This window comes from Cupressus sempervirens, chromosome 7 (assembly GCF_028749045.1).
Source record: "Cupressus sempervirens isolate cs-2001-9-10 chromosome 7, ASM2874904v1, whole genome shotgun sequence".
Lineage (NCBI taxonomy): Eukaryota > Viridiplantae > Streptophyta > Pinopsida > Cupressales > Cupressaceae > Cupressus > Cupressus sempervirens.
The window spans coordinates 141,396,161-141,415,223 of record NC_143124.1 but is presented as its reverse complement, the minus strand read 5'-3'; the positions used below and the strand labels follow the sequence as shown (position 1 = coordinate 141,415,223).

General features: G+C 33.0%; 2 protein-coding genes across 2 annotated transcripts; both read left to right on the top strand.

Moving 5' to 3' along the window:
- Positions 1 to 13,261: 13,261 nt before the first annotated feature.
- On the top strand, positions 13,262 to 14,863 carry LOC149545924 (non-specific lipid-transfer protein 3-like). The gene is made up of 3 exons (XM_089793856.1): positions 13,262 to 13,586; positions 14,598 to 14,684; positions 14,784 to 14,863. The coding sequence occupies exons 1-3, from the start codon at positions 13,262 to 13,264 to the stop codon at positions 14,861 to 14,863; spliced, it is 492 nt and encodes a 163-aa protein (XP_089649982.1).
- Positions 14,864 to 16,733: 1,870 nt separating this feature from the next.
- On the top strand, positions 16,734 to 18,689 carry LOC149545923 (non-specific lipid transfer protein GPI-anchored 5-like). The gene is made up of 3 exons (XM_089794517.1): positions 16,734 to 17,055; positions 18,375 to 18,440; positions 18,538 to 18,689. Exons 1-3 carry the CDS (start codon positions 16,737 to 16,739, stop codon positions 18,636 to 18,638), a joined length of 486 nt encoding a protein of 161 aa, XP_089650643.1. The 5' UTR covers positions 16,734 to 16,736; the 3' UTR covers positions 18,639 to 18,689.
- Positions 18,690 to 19,063: the final 374 nt, after the last annotated feature.

Sequence of the window (19,063 nt, the reverse complement as noted above, 5' to 3'; positions counted from 1 at the left end):
TGTACTACCGGGCTTCTCTTTCCCCAACTGTCCACTAAAGGGGCAGAATGCCATCTTTGTCAGATGCCACTTCAACCATATTGAAGTCCCCACACATGACCCAAGTAGTAGGAGGCAAGTTGTCAACTAGCCAAACCCACATCTAGGACCTTTCCACAAAATCATTGGAGGCATAAACATTAATGACTCCAAAAGAATGATTGTGAATGGAAAGAAAAAGCTAGATAATTCTATGCGTAGGGTCATAACTGTGTGAAATAATGGCAAAATGAAGGCGAGGTGACAGGAGAGTAACTACACCACCTCGGCTAGGTTCATGCTGAGAGGTTAACATAACACCATTCGGCCAAACGATGCGACATGCAGCAGAAAGCATGAAACCAAAAATCTTAACTTCTTGTAGGCAGAGAAAATCTAAATTACCAAGTCTATGATGGGTGTCCTAGACATAGAATTTTCTAGAGAGGTTTGTAAGACCTCGAACATTCTAGGAGAGGAAGTTCATGAGAATTCTTCCATATCATCATCGTCCTCAAGAGAGGAGTAGCTATTTTGCAAGAAGGTAGAAATTGGGTGGAAGTCAGACGGGAAATCCTCTAACCTGACAACCTACCATTACACTTCTAGTATCTTCGCACATCTAGGAGGACTGTAAGAATGCCTTGTCACTATTGAAAAATATCTTGGCAAGAGGAGCACAAACCCCAGACAAGGCAGAAACCTTGGCAGCCACCTTTATCCCCTACATGCTAGCAGGGTTTAGAACCTATGAAACCCCTAGACTAGGTGTTGTGGAAGCCGCTAGCATCCCCACACTACCTGCTACGGACACTCCTATGAGAATAGGATGAATCATAATGATCACCGCATAAGATTGCTTGGGGGACAAGGGATTCAAGGGAACCTTGACCTTGCACCAACAATAACCCATTCTTCCTTTTTTCCTTCGGCCTGTTTGGCAATCACTTCTTTGGGCATGGGCTTGACCCTACGTGTAGCCAAAGGGAAATCCTTGATCTTGTGTTCCATTAACTAGCACCTATAATAGGTGTTAGGTGGATTCAAGTAAAGCGCCTTCTGAAAGAAGGTTTGAGCTCCAATCTAGATTTCCACAACATCCTTGAGATCCTTTGAACGATCAACTTTAATGCAAATGCGTCATTGTGGGTGAGCATTAAAAATTTTCTTAGGCTCCTTGGTGACAACTTTGCCAAGGGTTTTGGCAATGGACTCAATGAAACGCTAGGATGGAAAGGAAAGACCCAAAAACTCAACCCACATAGGAACCCTAAACTTTTTATCATCTGAGACTATGAAGTCTCGGAACCATTTTTGGAAAGCAAGCAGAGAGGAACACACAGACCAAGGTTCATTGTTAAAGACCATGTCTACTTGTGATTAGTTAGCGAAGAAAAATTAAAATAACTTTCGGTAAGGTTTTGCACAACATCAAGGCAGACTCCATGAGGAGTCCAACATTTGTTAACCCAGTCTCGGAGCATAGCTTCAGGAGGAGTCCTACCAACAAAATAACCTATCAAGATATGTTGCTCTAATCAGTCACGAGCAGCATCAAATTCTTGCAAAGCAAGGATAATATCTGGATTACCTCGTGAAATAACTTTGGTAAAAACTTGCATGGGCATTTGTTCTGAGGCAGTGCCATGGTAGTCCGTAGCAGTAGGATGAATACCAGAAACAACTGGTTCACCATTGGTCAGAGCCATAATATCCTAACCTAAAGCTCTCACGATAAATGCGGTTTGACAAGTGGTTCCTACAAAAGGAAAGCTCAGACGAAGTGTCATACACAAGAAAATTAAAAGTTCGCATGAAGCAAGAAACCCTAGTAGAGCAAAAACTCCTAACCCTTGCAATCTGTCATTTGATCTTCATTACTAGATTAAATAATTGTTGTTCTATAGTTTAAATTTCCTTCAATTTTTTCTTTGTCACGATTTACAATTTTATTATTCATAATTTGAAAAGCACATGTGAAAAATATGGCATAGAATAAAAATAAAAAACTCTAGGTATTCCAGATGTTTCCAATGAAAAGAGATAAATTGCCATTTTAATTTTAGGCCTTTAAAATCCAATCTCCTAGAAAGACTCTACATTATTGTTTCCCAGGATTTTATTTGATCTTCATTTTTGTCCTTCCTTTTGGTCTTCCCGTGAGTATTTATCGCAGTAGCGTTAACGGTGGAAGCGAGGGTAATAATGGGTTTCATGGTTGTGGGGTTTCTTCTGATTGGCACTACTGACATGGTTGCACAATCAACTAACTATATAATGGAGATCAATAACTTTTGTCTGTGTCTTAAGTTCATTCTTGGTAGTGATAAGATGGTCAGTTCAGTGTGTTGCACGACACTTAATGGTACAATTGCCAGCTGTCTGTGCCTCATACTAAGTGGCAATAGTGGGTCTCAGATCAACTAGACCATGGGTTTAAGACTTTCTATGGCTTCCAACACCACCACTTCACCTGTCAACAACGGTAATTCAAAATTGTGGTGGTTCAGGGCTTTACTCCTTCTCGTGGCTTGCAACGTCACTATTCCACCTATCACTAGCTGCAACAAAGGTAATTGGAATTTTTTTTAATGGATTAGGTTTTCTGGATTGGTGTTTCATTAATTTGTTCCTAGGAATTGTCTTGTATCTTTGAGTGGGTGAGATTGGGCTTTCTGATTTGTGCCAGAATTAGGTTTTGAAAAGCAGAGAGTTAGGTGTAGAGAGTTAAGGGGTGAAGGGAGAAAATGAAGAAAAGAAATCTAAATTGGGGAGGATGTGGAATATTGATGAGTTTGTGATTGTATTTAATATTTTGTGTGTCAAAATATTTTAGAATTTAGGATAAATAATTATTTGAGGATCAAATAAATGGTAAAAGATAAATTGGTTCTTAATATCTATGTGGAAGAAAAAAATATAAGGGTTATTTTTAATTGGATGGTTAGATTTAAGAATTTTAGTTGGAAAATGAAGTTCAAATGTAAGATAGATAATATCATTATAAATGGAAAGATTTTGAATGACTTGAGAAATAGAGATGTGGAGTTAAATATAATAACTTATTTATGATATAATATTTTAAATAGTATAGATCTTCACATTTCAAGGAAATTAATTAGGAAAAAGTAAAAATATTATTGAGAATTTTTGTCCAATGTCAAATTTTTCATTTTTTTGGAGTGAAAAAGAAGATGAGAATTACTGAAAGGGAAAAATTTGGTAGAGGGAAAAGAGAAAATAAGTTTCTCACTATTTAGTGAACTTGAGGGATTGTCACTATATATGACTTTGATTTGATTCCCTAGGAGCTAGTAGTCACATCCAATAAAAACTTACCTAATATTTATAAACTATGGTCACTATCCAGTCAACATTACTCTTCACAAATAAGAACTGGTATGGAAGATGTTGTAATTTATTTTTCTATGATCTACAATAACCCAACAATTTTCTTTCACAATATTTTTGTTGTTGTTTTAGACCATAACATACTTAGATCATGAAGAATTGATGTTGAAACTTCCATGAAAATCCATTGTGTTTTTAGAAGTTTCAAAATTGATCAAAGATGCATTCTTTTGAGAACATAGCCTCACTCATAAGAAATTGTCCATCCTATAGAAAATAGTATCTTAAATTTAGCAATATTTTTACAGAATTTTGATTTTTCTTCATAACAGAAATACCCATATAAATTTTAATCTAGACTACAATGAAATAAAAACAACAAAACCATAAAATATAAGAAATAAAAAGTAGAATATTAAGACTAAAAATATCATAATGGATTAATAAGAACAAGTAGATGAAATTGTTAAGAATAGTAAGAGGAAAATCAACATAATGGATTAATAGGAACAAGTAGATGAAAATGTTAAAAATTAAATGTTATGAAGAGATGTGGAAAGTGATTGTGTAGAGTTAATTTAATAAATGGAAGATTTTTTATATTTCTTTCTTTTTTTATTGTTTTCACCAGCTACAACTCTTTCCCCATCTGTGGTAGCATCAAGTCCTGTTTCAAATCCCAGGAACATTCCACCACGTAAGATATCTGCAACTTTCCTCTATATCAACTTGCAGAATGTATTATGATTGCTGAGCATGTTTCTTAAATTTTTTTGGGGGGCTTGGCTTTATTTTCAAGCTTATATCGGAGCCAACACTAATGCAAGCGCAACTTTCGTACTATCAATGGTAGGGATCTCTTCTATTGTCGAATTGATTTTAGTCAAGGCTCTCAGCTAAGGGAAACGTGCCAATGGTTTAACCCTTTTTCATTGGTAGATGGATACGGTCGTGTAATTATCATGGAATTGTTTTTATCACAATGCGATTTAATTAAACATAGATTTTCCTTTCATTGTATTTCACATCTTGATTTTTTCATTATGATTATTGAGAGGAAAAAAGAAAGGTCGAAAGGTGTTAGTAAATATATTTGTCTTTCAATAAGAAATGTAAATAATGATCCAATATGTCTAAAAAGAAGAACAAAAGTACTAACAATTGGATTAGTTATCATTTATTGATAACTACCCTCTGAATTAAGAGGTATAGCTCCCTCATTTAGAGATTTGCAATGAATTTAAATAATAAGATGTACCTTTAACTTGAATGTACTTAAGGGTTTTCAGACATTCATTCATAGACATGAAATGAATGTGATTTCAAGATTTATAAACTATGGAGAAGAAGAAAGACAAACAAGCAACCACAAGACTACCTGACCAATCTTTCTTATTATAGAGAAAATGGAAGAAAGATTTCTTCGTTTTACAAACAATAAATGATGTTGCAAGAAATGTATCTTAGATATGAAAAAACTGACTATATAATCAGCATTTTGCTTAAGAAATTCATACCCAGACTCAAAAATTTAACATATAAAGTTCCTATATCACAAATATATAAAAAAATAACCTTAAGATTACCCTATTCCTGCAAATCAAATCAAAATACAACAAAACAAAATAAATCTCTGCTTTCCTTGTTACAGATAGTAAACTGTCTTCTCCCTGTAGCAGCTATAGAACTTGCAAACTAGAAAGAAGAACCTCTTCTTTGGCTTTTGTTTGCATATTTAACTTCTCCAATCAGTTTCTTTTCAGTAATAGAATAACTAATTTTTGAACATAGTTATGAAGTGGCTGCCACTAAATCTATTACTATTTGCAAACAAAATAATAGATTGTTGACCTTTTTGATACATGTCCACATAGTCATGTGTATCTTTTGAATGTGATCAAATAATGCTAATCACTTTAGTTAGATCTTAGACAATTAGGTTTGTAAAAGCATATCCCAAACTGAGCACAATCCAACAGTTGGGTAAAAAGTTATTGCCTCCACAACATGACTATTTTTCTAACTGCAACACATTAGTATTTGTTGGTATGTTGACAAACCCACATACAATCCATAATAACTTTTAATTTTGGCTAAATTTTGAAGATCACTCTAGTGAAGATAGAGAAAACTAGTCTCTCAAAAACATATCCAAAATGGGCAAAATCCAACAGTGCAATCAAAAGTTATGGCTCTCACACTAAGACCTATTTTTCAGCCTACTAATTTTCTGAACATATCAAATTTTAATTTATGCAAGTTGGTTGACATAGCCAGGAAAGGAAATAAAATGTTCTAGGTCCAATAATAAAATGCCATCAAAAGAGAACATAAACATCAAATACAAAATGTTTTAGCTAGCTATCAAAAAAAATAGAGGAGCTACTTTTTATTAAGTAAAAGGAAGATTTTAAAGGGGCCATGCAACCCTTTACATCAAAAGAAAGAAAGGTATTTCAATTATGCACCACATTTTTAAAAAAACCAAAAAAGAATAAGCATGAAAATTGATAGGCACATACACAAAGCTAGTGAATGATTGATAAGAGGCCGAACCCAAGATTCATTATTATTATCTGATTTATTATTATTTATTAACCTTGTGTAGAATCGAACCAAAGACCTCTCCAATAAGAGGCTCACAATTTACCATTGTGTTGTAGGCTCTTGCCCATACCAAATTTTATTTTAATATTTATTAATTATTAAAATTATTTATTCTAATAATTAATTAAACTAAATAAATGAAAATGATATTTTGAAATAATAATTAAATAATTAAAATATTAAAAAATTATATATTCAAACAAATAAAATTATTAATTGTTCTTATTAATTGTGCTCGCATCTACTACTAGCAAATACAAGTTGATAAAGCTTACTCAAATTTATTTTCTCTTGAAATCTATTTAATTGATCTTTCATCTGCAAAATACATATAAACATAAAAAATAAACTAGCTTATTAGAAATAAACTCTACTAATTAAGACAAGAAAAACAATTGATTACTAAGAAATAAATATTTTATATTTATTAATACAATAGATAAAATAAAATTTAAAAAATTATTTTAAGAAAGAAATTTAAAATTTATCTTATTTTTGAGTTAATTGATAGTAGCCAACAAGATGGGGGCTAACCACGAAGTACAAAAAGGCTAGTGAAATAGTAGGAGGTAACCTTCCAATGAACTAACCAATATCAACTTGAAACTTCAAAAAATTAAAAATGTCCATAACCAGCTTAACAATACTACCAGTCTTTAATCTAATATGCATAATACACTATAAAATAAAATAATAGTCCCTAAAAGAACTACTGCTATAAGTCCCCTTGATTGACATAAACATAAAGACCCCATGGGGTACCAAATTCATAGATGTAATCATAAACAAAATAGAAAATAGAAAAAGACATAGGGCTAGCTGCCCTTTTCAAGCCCATGGTTGTCGTCCTTCTCAAGCACATCCTCTTCCCCGTCCTCTCCTTTTTCTTTAACCAGTTTGTCTAGGAGGGTCTTAAACCAATCCTTAGCTACGAATCCATAGATGGATCGAGTGGTCTTAGTCACTTTGTTTAGGTCCTTCCACTATTTGTTTTCCTACAAAAAATATAGGGTAGTGGTTGTGAAGTGCATGACCTTGGTGGTAAACTCTACCAAGGTTTCAAACCTCTGGCAGATAACATTTTGGTTGGTGGTTAGGTCCCTCATGGAATTCTCTAGCCTTTCCAATATGACCTTGCTATAACTATGCTTGCCCTTGTTTCTTTAGAGGAAAAATAAATTTATTTCTTTCTAAACCTAATTATACAAATTGGAAATCAAGAGGAATGGACAAATCTTTCAAGGATATATGAATTGGTGTCATGCATCTTTGGTCGAAGATCTCCCACTTTCTTCAAAAAACTATATTTAGGAAAAGTGTGATTTAGATGGAGGTATGGATCCTAGTGATATTTATATTTGCAGACATCTTAACTTTCATTTTCAAGATGCGTTCTTAGGGGCTATAGGCCATTGATATCATAAAGTTCCAAAACATCCTAGACATCAAGGAAAGAGATAGGTAAACCATGTGGGTTAGTGGTCACTTCCTCAACTTGGAGTTCTCAAAGTTAGTAGTGATGGTTTTTCTAAGGGGAATCTAGGTCCTCCTAGCATTGGGGGTGTAGCTCGATGTAGCTCTAGAGAATTTTAATTTCTTTTTTTTCAATTCATAAGAGTTGTCATACTAATAATCTCATGGAGGCTCTAGTCATTTTACATGTTGTAGGGAAATTTTGTTTGAGGGGATGATGCAAAGTTATTTGTGAATCTAACTCTCAAGTGGTGGTGAATTTTCTTACTTCATAGTTGGTTGAGGATGTTAGTTGGAAATTGGCTTCAATTGTTTATCAAACTCTTCCCTTTTGAACTTCTCTAGAGTTTTTTGGTTTTAATTACATTCCTTAAGAATGGAACAAGCCCCTAATTGTTTGGCCAAATGGACATCTCTCAAGATTGAAATATTGTTGATAGGGGGCAGCTTCCCTAAGATCTGTCTCAATGTTAGTTGGTAATTGGCTTTAGTTGTTAATCAAACTCTCTTTTTTGTACTTCTCTAGAGTGTGTTAGTTTTAATTACATTCCTAGAGAATGGAACAAGTTGTTGATTGTTTGGCCAAATGGGCATCTCTCATGATTGGAATATTGTGGATAGAGGCAGTTTCCCATAGATCTATCATTTGAGTTAGGTGAACTTGTTTCTGAGGACAAAGCTCCTTGTTTCTCATTTTGTGTTAATAATTTTTTACCCCTCTCTTAGTACTATTACTTAAAAACAATATTAAAAAAAAATGAATTGTTGATAATGGCTCTACAACTAGTAGGGTATTCCCTCGCTATATTGGGACCAATTTTCTGTGGGTTGTTGTAGGTTTAGAGGAATAAAAAATCTTTTTTGAAATAGATATATTATGTAATGAAAGTAAACACAAACCTATTCAAAACTATAACCATAGGAAACCTTGTAAAACTTGTCAAATATGTTAAGAATTGTAATGACTATCACACTTCTAAAAAGGAATACACCAAAAAAACATAAACACTCTAGCTCCAATGACTACATGGGATAATAAAATCATTGAAAATCTGAAATAGAAATAAATCAGATAAACTTAAAGCAAGAAAAGTGCACATCCATCAACATAACTCATAAAATTTGAAGGAAAAATTGATATCAAAGAACTAAACACAAATGAAAACAAAAGTAGAAGATTAAAAAAAATTAACATAAAATTCCAAATTTCAAGAGCCAGTCACAATGACTATGAATAGTAAATTAAAATACATTCTCATTTTTAGTTTTAGTTTCTAGAAAGTTAAAATATAAATATGTAAACATTCTTAGTGTTAGTGTAAATAAGTATTTACTATTTACACATTACTTAAGTTTAATTAGGTTAATGCATTATTTTACTATTTTTTAGGTGAGACACTTAGGAGTTTGCATACTCGTATGAGTTGTTATGCTAACAACACTAGAGTAAGCAACTCTAATTTAGCACATGGTGTCTACAACATTGGAGTTTGCATAATTAACTAAGTTGTCATGTAGAAAACAAAATTATTCGCACTCCTAATTTAGCACATGGTGTCTACAACATAATTTTGTGTGCTACACCTTTTTAGGCTTATCCTCTCATCATCACACTAACTTCTCTGCTTAATAGATGATAACCCACACCTAATGGACTTTTTCCTAGTTGTATGACTTATCATGTTGTTGATTCCTAGGAATTCTAAAAGCATTTCAAAGGCCTTTATTTATAGGCACTCCTAGTGTACTTTAACATTGAATAAATATCATAACAACATTCTAATCATACTCTTTTGGTCTACTGTTGTGCTTGTGCTTGATTTCCTTGGTCTTGGATAATTTTTCCCTAAGGAAAATTCTTACATGGTATTAGAGCTATACCATATTCTTACATGGTATTAGAGCTCAGGGAGATTCGCTTCACATAGTCATTCGAGACTATTCTTGCGTAAGAACCTCAACCGAAATTTAGAGTATCTACAGATATTAGGAGTGTCTAAAGCCAAAACAGATCTCACCATTGTGTCTAGAACATCGATTTAGTGAAAATTGATTATAAATTCTACTATATAAGACCATAGTCAAAATTGAGGAAACATTTTTTTGCAAATCGACAACACAAAGGCCCAATTTGCAAAATTGGTATGATCATTTAAGATCTATACATTTGATTTTTAGATTTGCATTTTTTCATCTACATCTCTACAATTTTTTTTGGATCTACATTATTTTCTAGGAAATTTTTGCCCATTAGGCTAGTAGGAGAGATTTTTGTATGTGAAGTTTGAAGCTTGATGGTGCAAATCAGATGTTTGCACCACATTCAGAAGGTTAAGAAACCCCTAAACTATATTTTGTTTCATCCAAACTAGACATCTAAGGGCAAATCTAGAGAAATTTGATTTTTGGAGGCCTGATGATAGCGATTCAGAAAAATAACAATAGAGGTGATTTTCAAACATCGATATCTCCTTCATATAAACTCCTTTTTGCAAGCAATTTGTTTTTGTTTTGGGGTAGAATTTTGTGATCTACACATTGGTGCAAGTGGTTTGAGATCTTTGTTCCTGAATTTTTTTGCAACTCGCAAATCTCAATTTTTACCATTTCAAAAGTTTAGTACAGGCTCATCTAGACACATATTCAATTTTTGGTTTTTTTGAAAGTGCATTTTTTTGGTCTACTTTCCAAATCTACAATTAAATTATAGGCTTCTATGGACATAAATACTAGTTTTAGAAATAGGCCCAAAATTGGAAAGTGGCTATAAAGTGTTTGAATCAGCCATTGTGGGGGGGGTTCTTTAATTCTCTCTTTCATTTTGTGGGGTGCATACATTGATCTCATAGAGGAGTTTTGTTGCCCATGTCAGGGTGCTCTTAGACCAAGATTGACAAAGAGGAACTATCATAAATGGATTGCCACACTCATTGATCGTCTAAGGAATGAACATTTGGAAGTATTTTCTTACTTATGTTCCAATGAAATGATCTCTTCCATTGGTCACATAATTGATCTGCCATCTGTTAAAAGACTTTTAGATATCATTTATTTTAGTATGTCTTCTTCTAAATTCTATTAATTCATTGAAAAGTTATGAAATCCTTATGACATTTGGATGTGTCTTTGTGAAACATTTGGAGACTCAAAAATTGCTCCATTTCTAGATCACATTCTATCTTTAGTCACTTTAGTAATGTTCCCTCCAACTATAGATGAGATCCCACCTCTTAATGCTCCTATTGATATTATTGATCAAGTTCCAGCTATAGATACTCTTGATTTAGTGCAGAAGGAAACACTATGTCTTCCTACTTCAGTTTCATGGGATGACTTCCTTCCACACATTGCAAGGTTATTCATAGAGTCTCATTTTGAAGACATGGGAGACATCATCAATACCATTCGTCTTCTCTTTATTGAGGAGACTACTCCATGTATTGTGGAAACCAATTGTGAGACTAGTAATAGTGTTTCAATAGATTTAGATATGTGGGGTCCTATTGAAAGATACAGGGAGAGGTCACAACATCAGCATATTCCACATGCACATATTGTCACAGTGATAGGTATAGTAGAGCGGTATACACCTAGTCTTCTAGCTCTAGCATTAGTGGATGACATAGCAGATATTTCAAATTTTTTTGTGGAGTCATACATAGCAGATTTGGGAGACATCATTGATGATATACATATTATCTTTGATGAAGAAGATCCTTCTTCAATTGTTGTGAGGGCTCACTCTAACCCTCATGTCCATTCTCTACATTATCAATCTTCACAAGTTGATGTGATTGTGGATCCTTATGTATAGCAGTTGCAAGAGGTCTCTTTATTAGTTGAGGAGATAGTAAATTCTTTGGGATAGGTTCTACATTCATCCTTGCTAGATCTGACATTGTTCTTTTTAGTAGCATTGGTAGGGGTGATAGTCAGCATCGACACAGGGATAGTTGACCAAGTTTTAGAGACATCATTGATTTTGAGATTCTATCAAGCCTTAGTTTTTTTACAAGAATACTATAGACAAGAGGATGGAAGATTATTTGGAAATAAATGCAAAACAAAACCCCAATACATGAAAACATTCTCTTCTACCAGAAGAGCTCCACAATGCATACAAGAAATAGACAAATTATAAAAGAATGGTTGCATACCTGTTCTATTTTGTATCTTGGAAGCTCTATGGTCCTCTTCTAAAATCAAATAGCTCCACACATATATATGATCAAGTATCTACTTATAGTGCATTAAATACATAGAGAAAGTCATATATATTTAGCTCTAAATTGGAAAGACAAATTTATTACTATAATGTCCCCTTTCTTATTTTGTATGATATTTAAAGCCTCTAATTAGATTTTAAAATCAAACAACCAATAATTCAAAAGATCAATCAATTTCTCAATAAACCCAAATCAGGTGTGCCCAAAATAGTGTCAAAAACATCACAGCTTCACATATTATTAATAAATCTGAAAGGGGACATTTTTATAGGAATTTTGCTAGCATAACAAACCACAAAATAACATTTCTAGATCTGTATAGAGTTTACACAAAAACTCCCAAATAGAGGACAAAAAAAAAGCTCATCGGGCTCTCAAAAACAACACAAAATAGCTCAGAAACACCACAATACACTAATAATCTATCACAAAAGTATAACCATGACCCAATACATGTATTTAGCTCTATTTTAACATCTAAATGTCTGCAATATAGCAGCAAACCAAACTGATATGAAATACTCAACTAGAAACATCAAACTCTTACAAGAAATACACCTGAAAACTCACAAATTTGCACTATTCAGCACAAGGGCAAACTCTGCATGATCTTGCACATGGAATGGCCTCAAAATCCCATTCTTAGCCTCCCTAGAAACTTGCAAACTCCCGTCCTTGGGTCTCCTCCATAGGTTTGGCAGCGTCTAAAAAAAAAACAACCAATGAGCAAAAATCAAGTTTTAAAATGAGCCTGAAATGCTTCCAAATCTCTTTAAAAGAGGGCATAACCCTAACTCAAGACTAAGAGGGGTCAACAATACATATTTTAATAATAATTTTCATTTATTAATCCATTGGTTTCCAAATATTAGCCCCTTTTGTCAAAACTTTACTTTTTGAGCCTGCATGCCGTAGCGAAAGTTATTATTTTAAATTATTTGAAAAAGAGACATGACAATTACTCTAAGCAGGTCTCCTCACATCTTGCCACCACTTGCCACAGTTTTTACACCAAATTTTCTCATAAAAATGGGAAAGATCCCAGAAAAAATGAGACTCCACAATGAAAAACCTGGAAGTTATCAGCAAACAATTCAGTTTAATAAACAGTAATTAACAACCTTAGTATATAAGATATGTTTTGTAATTTGCAGGGAGCCCAACATATGAACCAATGCGAAATAAAGCATCCAAAGAAACATCAATCCGGGCCTTAGACGGCAGGGACTAGTGACAAAACAAACTAGCTTCCAAATTTACTTTGGAGGCAACGTTAGGTTGTATACTATCAAGGCCTCGGGCTAATGATAGGATTGATGAAATTGCCCACCTCATTTAACTTTTCCACATCATATAGGCTACAAGAAAAACCTGGAAGGGACATAATTATCATCTACAATTTAATTTTATTGTTAATCTCGCCCGATCGAAGGCGATTCATTTGAACTCTCGTTGACAAATCCGTTTAGGAATTCGACCTATTACATCTGAGGCTTTTAAAATCCCTTCTTCCCACGCAATCTGCATTCGTGTTTCCAACTCCCCTTTTTTCCCTTGATTACGGAGTTTTTCTTTCTTTCATGGCCATGGTATTCATGGAGAAAGCAAAGACTGTAATGGCTTTCGTGGCCATAGTGGCTTTGATGGGTGCTGCTGACGTGGCTGCAGAGTCACCAGACTGTGGCACCTTGCTGCAACGCATGGTTTCGTGCATTCCCTACGTGGCAGGCAACGATTCAAAGCCGACTGGAGAATGTTGCGCAGCCTTGACCATCGTGGTCAATACTAACGCCAGCTGTCTCTGCCTGGTGATAAATGGCAATAGTGGTGTTCCTAACCTCAATTTGACCAAGGCTTTAGCTCTTCCCAAAGAGTGTAACGTTCCAGCTCCACCTCCCAGCAGCTGCCCAGGTATTAAGATACATATTTCATTATGGTTGAGGGGGTCTCTATTCTTACAAATAAAATAATTTGTATGTCAATACATATAGAAAACAATACAATAACTGATTTGAGCTTTCTTCTTTTCATTCTGATTTGCATATATATACATATTAATAGGTATTTCAGATCATTCTAGATTTAGCTGTAATAGTAAGAAGATAGAATAGGGCAATTAGTATTATATGACACAAGACAGAGATAATGATCAGAAAGACAAATAACAGTCAATATCTTGTTATAGAGGGCAAACATAAGAGTTTTCACCAAACACGTTATCCTTTATGGAGTGTATAATATGTGCTATATCTTATGGTTATTGCCCCTCTTTGTACACTACCAACTTTAAATTGTTTGAATAGATTTATTATAAGTAGGAGATGATTTCCACAGCTAGTCAAATTGTGATGTGAATATCAGGATTTAACTGTGTGATTTTGAGTCAAACTCGATGACCCATGTTTCATGAGTAGTGATTCAACATGAATCCATCTCTCATGAGAATAAATGGAACACTTAGCACTCATTGGATCTAGGTGATGCTCACAAGGGTGAAGCACCGGGACTTCCCGAGAGGTCACACATCCCAGTACTACTCCAGCCTGAGCGCGCTTAACTACAGAGTTTCCTCCATAGTTAAACCCAAAGCTTGCAATAGACTTTCATAATGGTCTAAGAAGATTTAATTTTTTTAAGTTTATATTTAAATTAAGGAAAGAAGGTCTAAATTTATTACATATCATACGTCAATTACTAGAACAATAAGTTGTTGTAGAGTAGAATTTTATGGTTTACGGTTTTAATTTGATATATATTTCCTATTTGATTCTATAAATTATTTTTTGTTCAATGACATTTCAAATAATATTGTATGATTTACTTCTCTTTTTATTTTTTGATCCTAATTTTGAATTTCCCTCAAGACACTTTATATTCATATATTGTGATTCTAAACTTTTAATGTTTCTTTGTTTGTTGTAGCCCCGGCCCCTTCACCGACTCTCCCCCATACACCAGCACCTTCACCGGCTTCACCGACACCTTCACCGACTCCCCCCACCACACCAAGTAAGATTTGCACAAATATCATCTATATCTACTTCTATAATATGTTATTATTACTTAGGTTATTATTTTGACTTTTATGCGTGGTTTCTATTTTTTCAGATGCAAGCTCAATGTTCTCACCTTCAATTATGGCAATTGTTTCAATGGCGGCTCTGGCTTTAATGAAGATTCACAGTTGAACTATATCTTAGAAATGTGTTCAGTGAGATTTACTATGATTCAGTGATGGATTTAGCCAATAAATTGTTAATTAGGTTTATGTTTGCTTCTACGTCACATCTATTAGCTTTCTAGGGGAATAAAATGCTCTGAATTTCACTGCGCATATGTTTCATCGTAGTCATGAATCTCAAAGACAATTAGTTTATTCAAATTGTAATAGGTAATTATTAATTATTATTTTTATTCATTATTGAAATATAATTAGAATTTAATTATGAAGTTAAGTGTTAGATTTTATTTTAAGATCTATTTATTAAATTTTAATTATGGAGGTCCTCCATGAAATATTTGAGATCACCTTTCAATTTCATTTGTGAAATTTTTATTAGTAGTAGAAAAATAGATACAATTAATTAAGATGTAAAGAGTTATAAAGCTATTAGTATTTATATTTTAAAATTATATTTAACAATGTATTTAATCAATGATTTGTGAAGTGGTAGATTTGATTGTCATGATATATTTATACAATTCAATTTAAGTTCAAAAATGTTATTTTATAGCTTATAGAAAATTTATTCTTAAAATTACATGGATCTATATTTACTTTAATTCTTATAGCTAATGATAAAATTTTCCATCATTTTTGTATAGTAAATTTAAATAATATTTGAGTATGAATTTATAAATTTTAAATTACGTATATTTCACAAGATTTAGTCATTATAAGTCTATAATTATATATTTTTTAAAATTCTTTCTTGATTGGTAATTGAAGGAAGTCTATATTAATTATTATTATTATTTATTAAAATATGTTAAACTCAATTAGAATTTAATTCAAAATCTCCCACATGAGAAGCCCACAAGTTACAGTTGTGCTCTTGGCTCATGCTTATTTAAGATTCACATGAGCCACTAAACACTTATTATAACTATTTAAGGAAATTTTAATTTGGATTAGCACCCAAATAGTAAAAATACTAAGAAACCATTCATAGTTTGAGAAAAACTCTTATCAATCACTACTCATTAATATAAACCAACAAATTTAAGTTAACTATGTTATCAAACAAACCTTAACCAAGATGCCAAAACATCATTGAACTTAACTCACATTGACATGTCAACTTTGAAAAAAAAACATCCATACCAAGAAAAATATTCATATTCAAAGAGAAAAATAAGCAATCCTTAATAAAAGACGACATGATATATTCATGTTCGAAGCAGAAGGAAAAAATAAAAAAGGCAATAAAACATATCACGGTGTGTTCAATACAAAACTATATAATACATAATACAGTAAAATTAAGGAGAAAGGCACTAAAACATATTATGGTCTCTTCAATACAAAAGTCCTAATGAATACATTTGGTCATTCGTGGATCGTGTACTTTAATATCTACGAAGTGCCGATTACGGACCTTATAATCCCGTATTTGATGACATTTGCATATCATCATCTCATATACAGTCTGCAATGATTTTTCCTTATACGACGACGGCTGAACGATAAAATACCGCATAAACCATAAGATAATATAAGCCGTATACGCTTCATGATACTTTTCCCTATAAAGACGACTATAAAAAAATAAAATATCTCATATGCCATAATTATATAAGCCAGATCCAATAATTCCTATTCTATAGTTTAAATTTCCTTCAATTTTTTCTTCGTCGCGATTTACAATTTTATTATTCCATAATTTCAAATTTACTTGCAGATGTTTCCAAATTAAAAGAGACAAATTGCCGTTTTAATTTCAGGCCTTTAAAATCCCATCTCCTCGAAAGACTCTGCATTATTGTTTCAAGGCTTTTATTTGTTCTTCGTTTTTGCCCTTCTTTCTGGTCTTCTCGTGAGTATTTATTGCAGTAGCGTTAATGGCGGAAATGAGGGTAATAGTGGGCTTCATGGTTGTGGGGTTTCTTCTGATTGGCGCTGCTGACGTGGCTGCGCAATCAACTGACTGTACAACGGAGATCAGTACCTTGCTTCCGTGTCTTAGTTTCGTTGGTGGCAGCGATAAGGTGCCCAGTCCAGCGTGTTGCACGGCGCTCGGTAAGGTTGTGACTACCAATGCCAGCTGTCTGTGCCTCGTCCTAAGTGGCAACAGTGGATTTCAGATCAACCAGACCAAGGCTTTAAGCCTTCCCGCGGCTTGCAACGTCACCACTCCACCTGTCAGCAGCTGCAACAAAGGTAATTGGAAGAACTTTTAATAGATTAGGTTTTCTGGATTGGTGTTTCATTAATTTGTTTCATTACTTTTAGGTGGGCAAGATTGGGTTTTCAGAATTAGGTTTTGAAAAGCAGAGAGTCAAAGGGTGAAGAGAGTAAAATGAAAAAACGGAAAACTAAATTAGGGAGGATGTCGAAAATTGATGATTGTGTAATTGTAATTAATATTCTGTGTGTCAAAATATTTTAGAATTTAAGATAAATAATTTATTTGAGGATCTAATAAATCGTAAAAGATGAATTGGTTCTTAACATCTATTTGAAAGAAAAGAAAACAATATAAGGGTTATTTTTAATTGGATGGTTAGATTAAGGAATTTGAGTTGTAAAATGAAGTTCAAATGTAAGATAGATAATATCATTATAAAAGGAAACATTTTAGAATGACTGGAGAAATAGGGATGTGGAGTTTAATATAATAGCTTATTTATGATATAATATTTTAAACAGTACATATCTTTACATTTCAAGACAACCAATTAGGAAAAAGTAAAAATATTATTGACAGTTTCTGTCAAATGTCAAATTTTGATTTTTGTTGGAGTGAAAAAGAAACTTAGAATTAGTGAAAGGCAGCAGTTTGTTAAAGGGAAAAGAGAAAATAAGTTTCTCACTATTTAGTGAAGTTGTGTGATTGTCACTATATGATTTTGATTTGATTCCCTAGGAGCTAGTAGTCACATCCATTAGAATCTTACCTAATCTTTATAAAATATGACCCTTATTCAGTCAACATTACTCTTCGCAAATAAGAACTCCATGGAAGATGCTGTAATTTATTTTTCTATGATCTACAATAACCAACAATTTTCTTTTGCAATATTTTTTTTTTGTTGTTTTCCACCATAAAATACTTGTATCATGAAGAATTGGTGCTGAAACTTCTATGAAAATCTATTGTGTTTTTAGAAGTTTGAAAATTGATGAATGATGCATTCTTTCGAAAACTTAGCCTCACTCATAAGAAATTGTCCATCCTATAGAAACTACTATCTCAAATTCAACAATATTTTTAGAAAATTTTGATTGTTTTCATAACAAAAATATCTATATAAAAACTATACCAAATTTTAGCCAATAAAAATAACAAAACCATGAAATATAAGAAATAATGAGCAGAATAGTAAGAGTAAAAACACCATAATAGATTAATAGGAACAAGTAGATGAAAATGTTAAAAATTAAACATTGTGAAGAGATGTGGAAAATGATTGCTCAGAGTTAATCTAATAAATGGAAGATTTGTTAAATTTCTTTCTTTTTTCTATTGTTTTCACCAGCTACAGCTCCTGCCCCATCTGTGGTAGCGTCAAGTCCTGTTTCGAACCCCGGCAACGTTCCACCGCGTAAGATATCTGCAACTTTCCTCTGTATCGACTTTCAGAATGCGTTATAATACCTGAGCATGTTAATTTTTTTGCCGGGTTTTGTCTTGTTTTCCAGCTTCTACCGGAGCCAACACTAATGCAGGCGCAACTTTTGTACCGTCAATGGTAGTGATCGCTTCTATTGCCGCACTGATTTTAGTCAAGACTCTCAGCTGAGCGAAAACGTGGCAATGGTTTAACCCATTTTCATTTGCGGATGTATACGGTCGGGTTATTATCATCGAATTGTTTTTATCGCAATGAGATTTTATCAAGCATATCTTTCCCTTTCATTATTTAAAAAAAATAAATAGCTTGCCTTTTAATTTTCTATGTTGTATTTCCCATCTTGATTTTTTCTTTACGACCCTTCAAAGGAGGACAAACGCAAGGTTAAAAGAAAAGACAAAGGGTATAATTATTATAAAGAAATATGAAGATAAGGTATTATTATTAAGAAATATGAAGATAACATACAAGTATAATGTAGAAATATGAAATCATTTCATTGATTTGGATTAATGAATATTAATGGCTATTGATAATTTTGATAAGTGTTAAGAGTATTTTGATAAGTGTTAAGAGTATTTCAAGAAGATTTT

Bases quoted from the DNA above. Each gene is read 5' to 3' on its own strand.
- LOC149545923 (XM_089794517.1), top strand. From the start codon at position 16,737: ATGGCGGAAATGAGGGTAATAGTGGGCTTCATGGTTGTGGGGTTTCTT. The intron at 17,056-18,374 runs GTAATTGGAAGA...TGTTTTCACCAG, and splicing joins TGTCAGCAGCTGCAACAAAG to CTACAGCTCCTGCCCCATCT. The intron at 18,441-18,537 runs GTAAGATATCTG...CTTGTTTTCCAG, and splicing joins CCCCGGCAACGTTCCACCGC to CTTCTACCGGAGCCAACACT.
- LOC149545924 (XM_089793856.1), top strand. From the start codon at position 13,262: ATGGTATTCATGGAGAAAGCAAAGACTGTAATGGCTTTCGTGGCCATA. The intron at 13,587-14,597 runs GTATTAAGATAC...TGTTTGTTGTAG, and splicing joins ACCTCCCAGCAGCTGCCCAG to CCCCGGCCCCTTCACCGACT. The intron at 14,685-14,783 runs GTAAGATTTGCA...CTATTTTTTCAG, and splicing joins GACTCCCCCCACCACACCAA to ATGCAAGCTCAATGTTCTCA.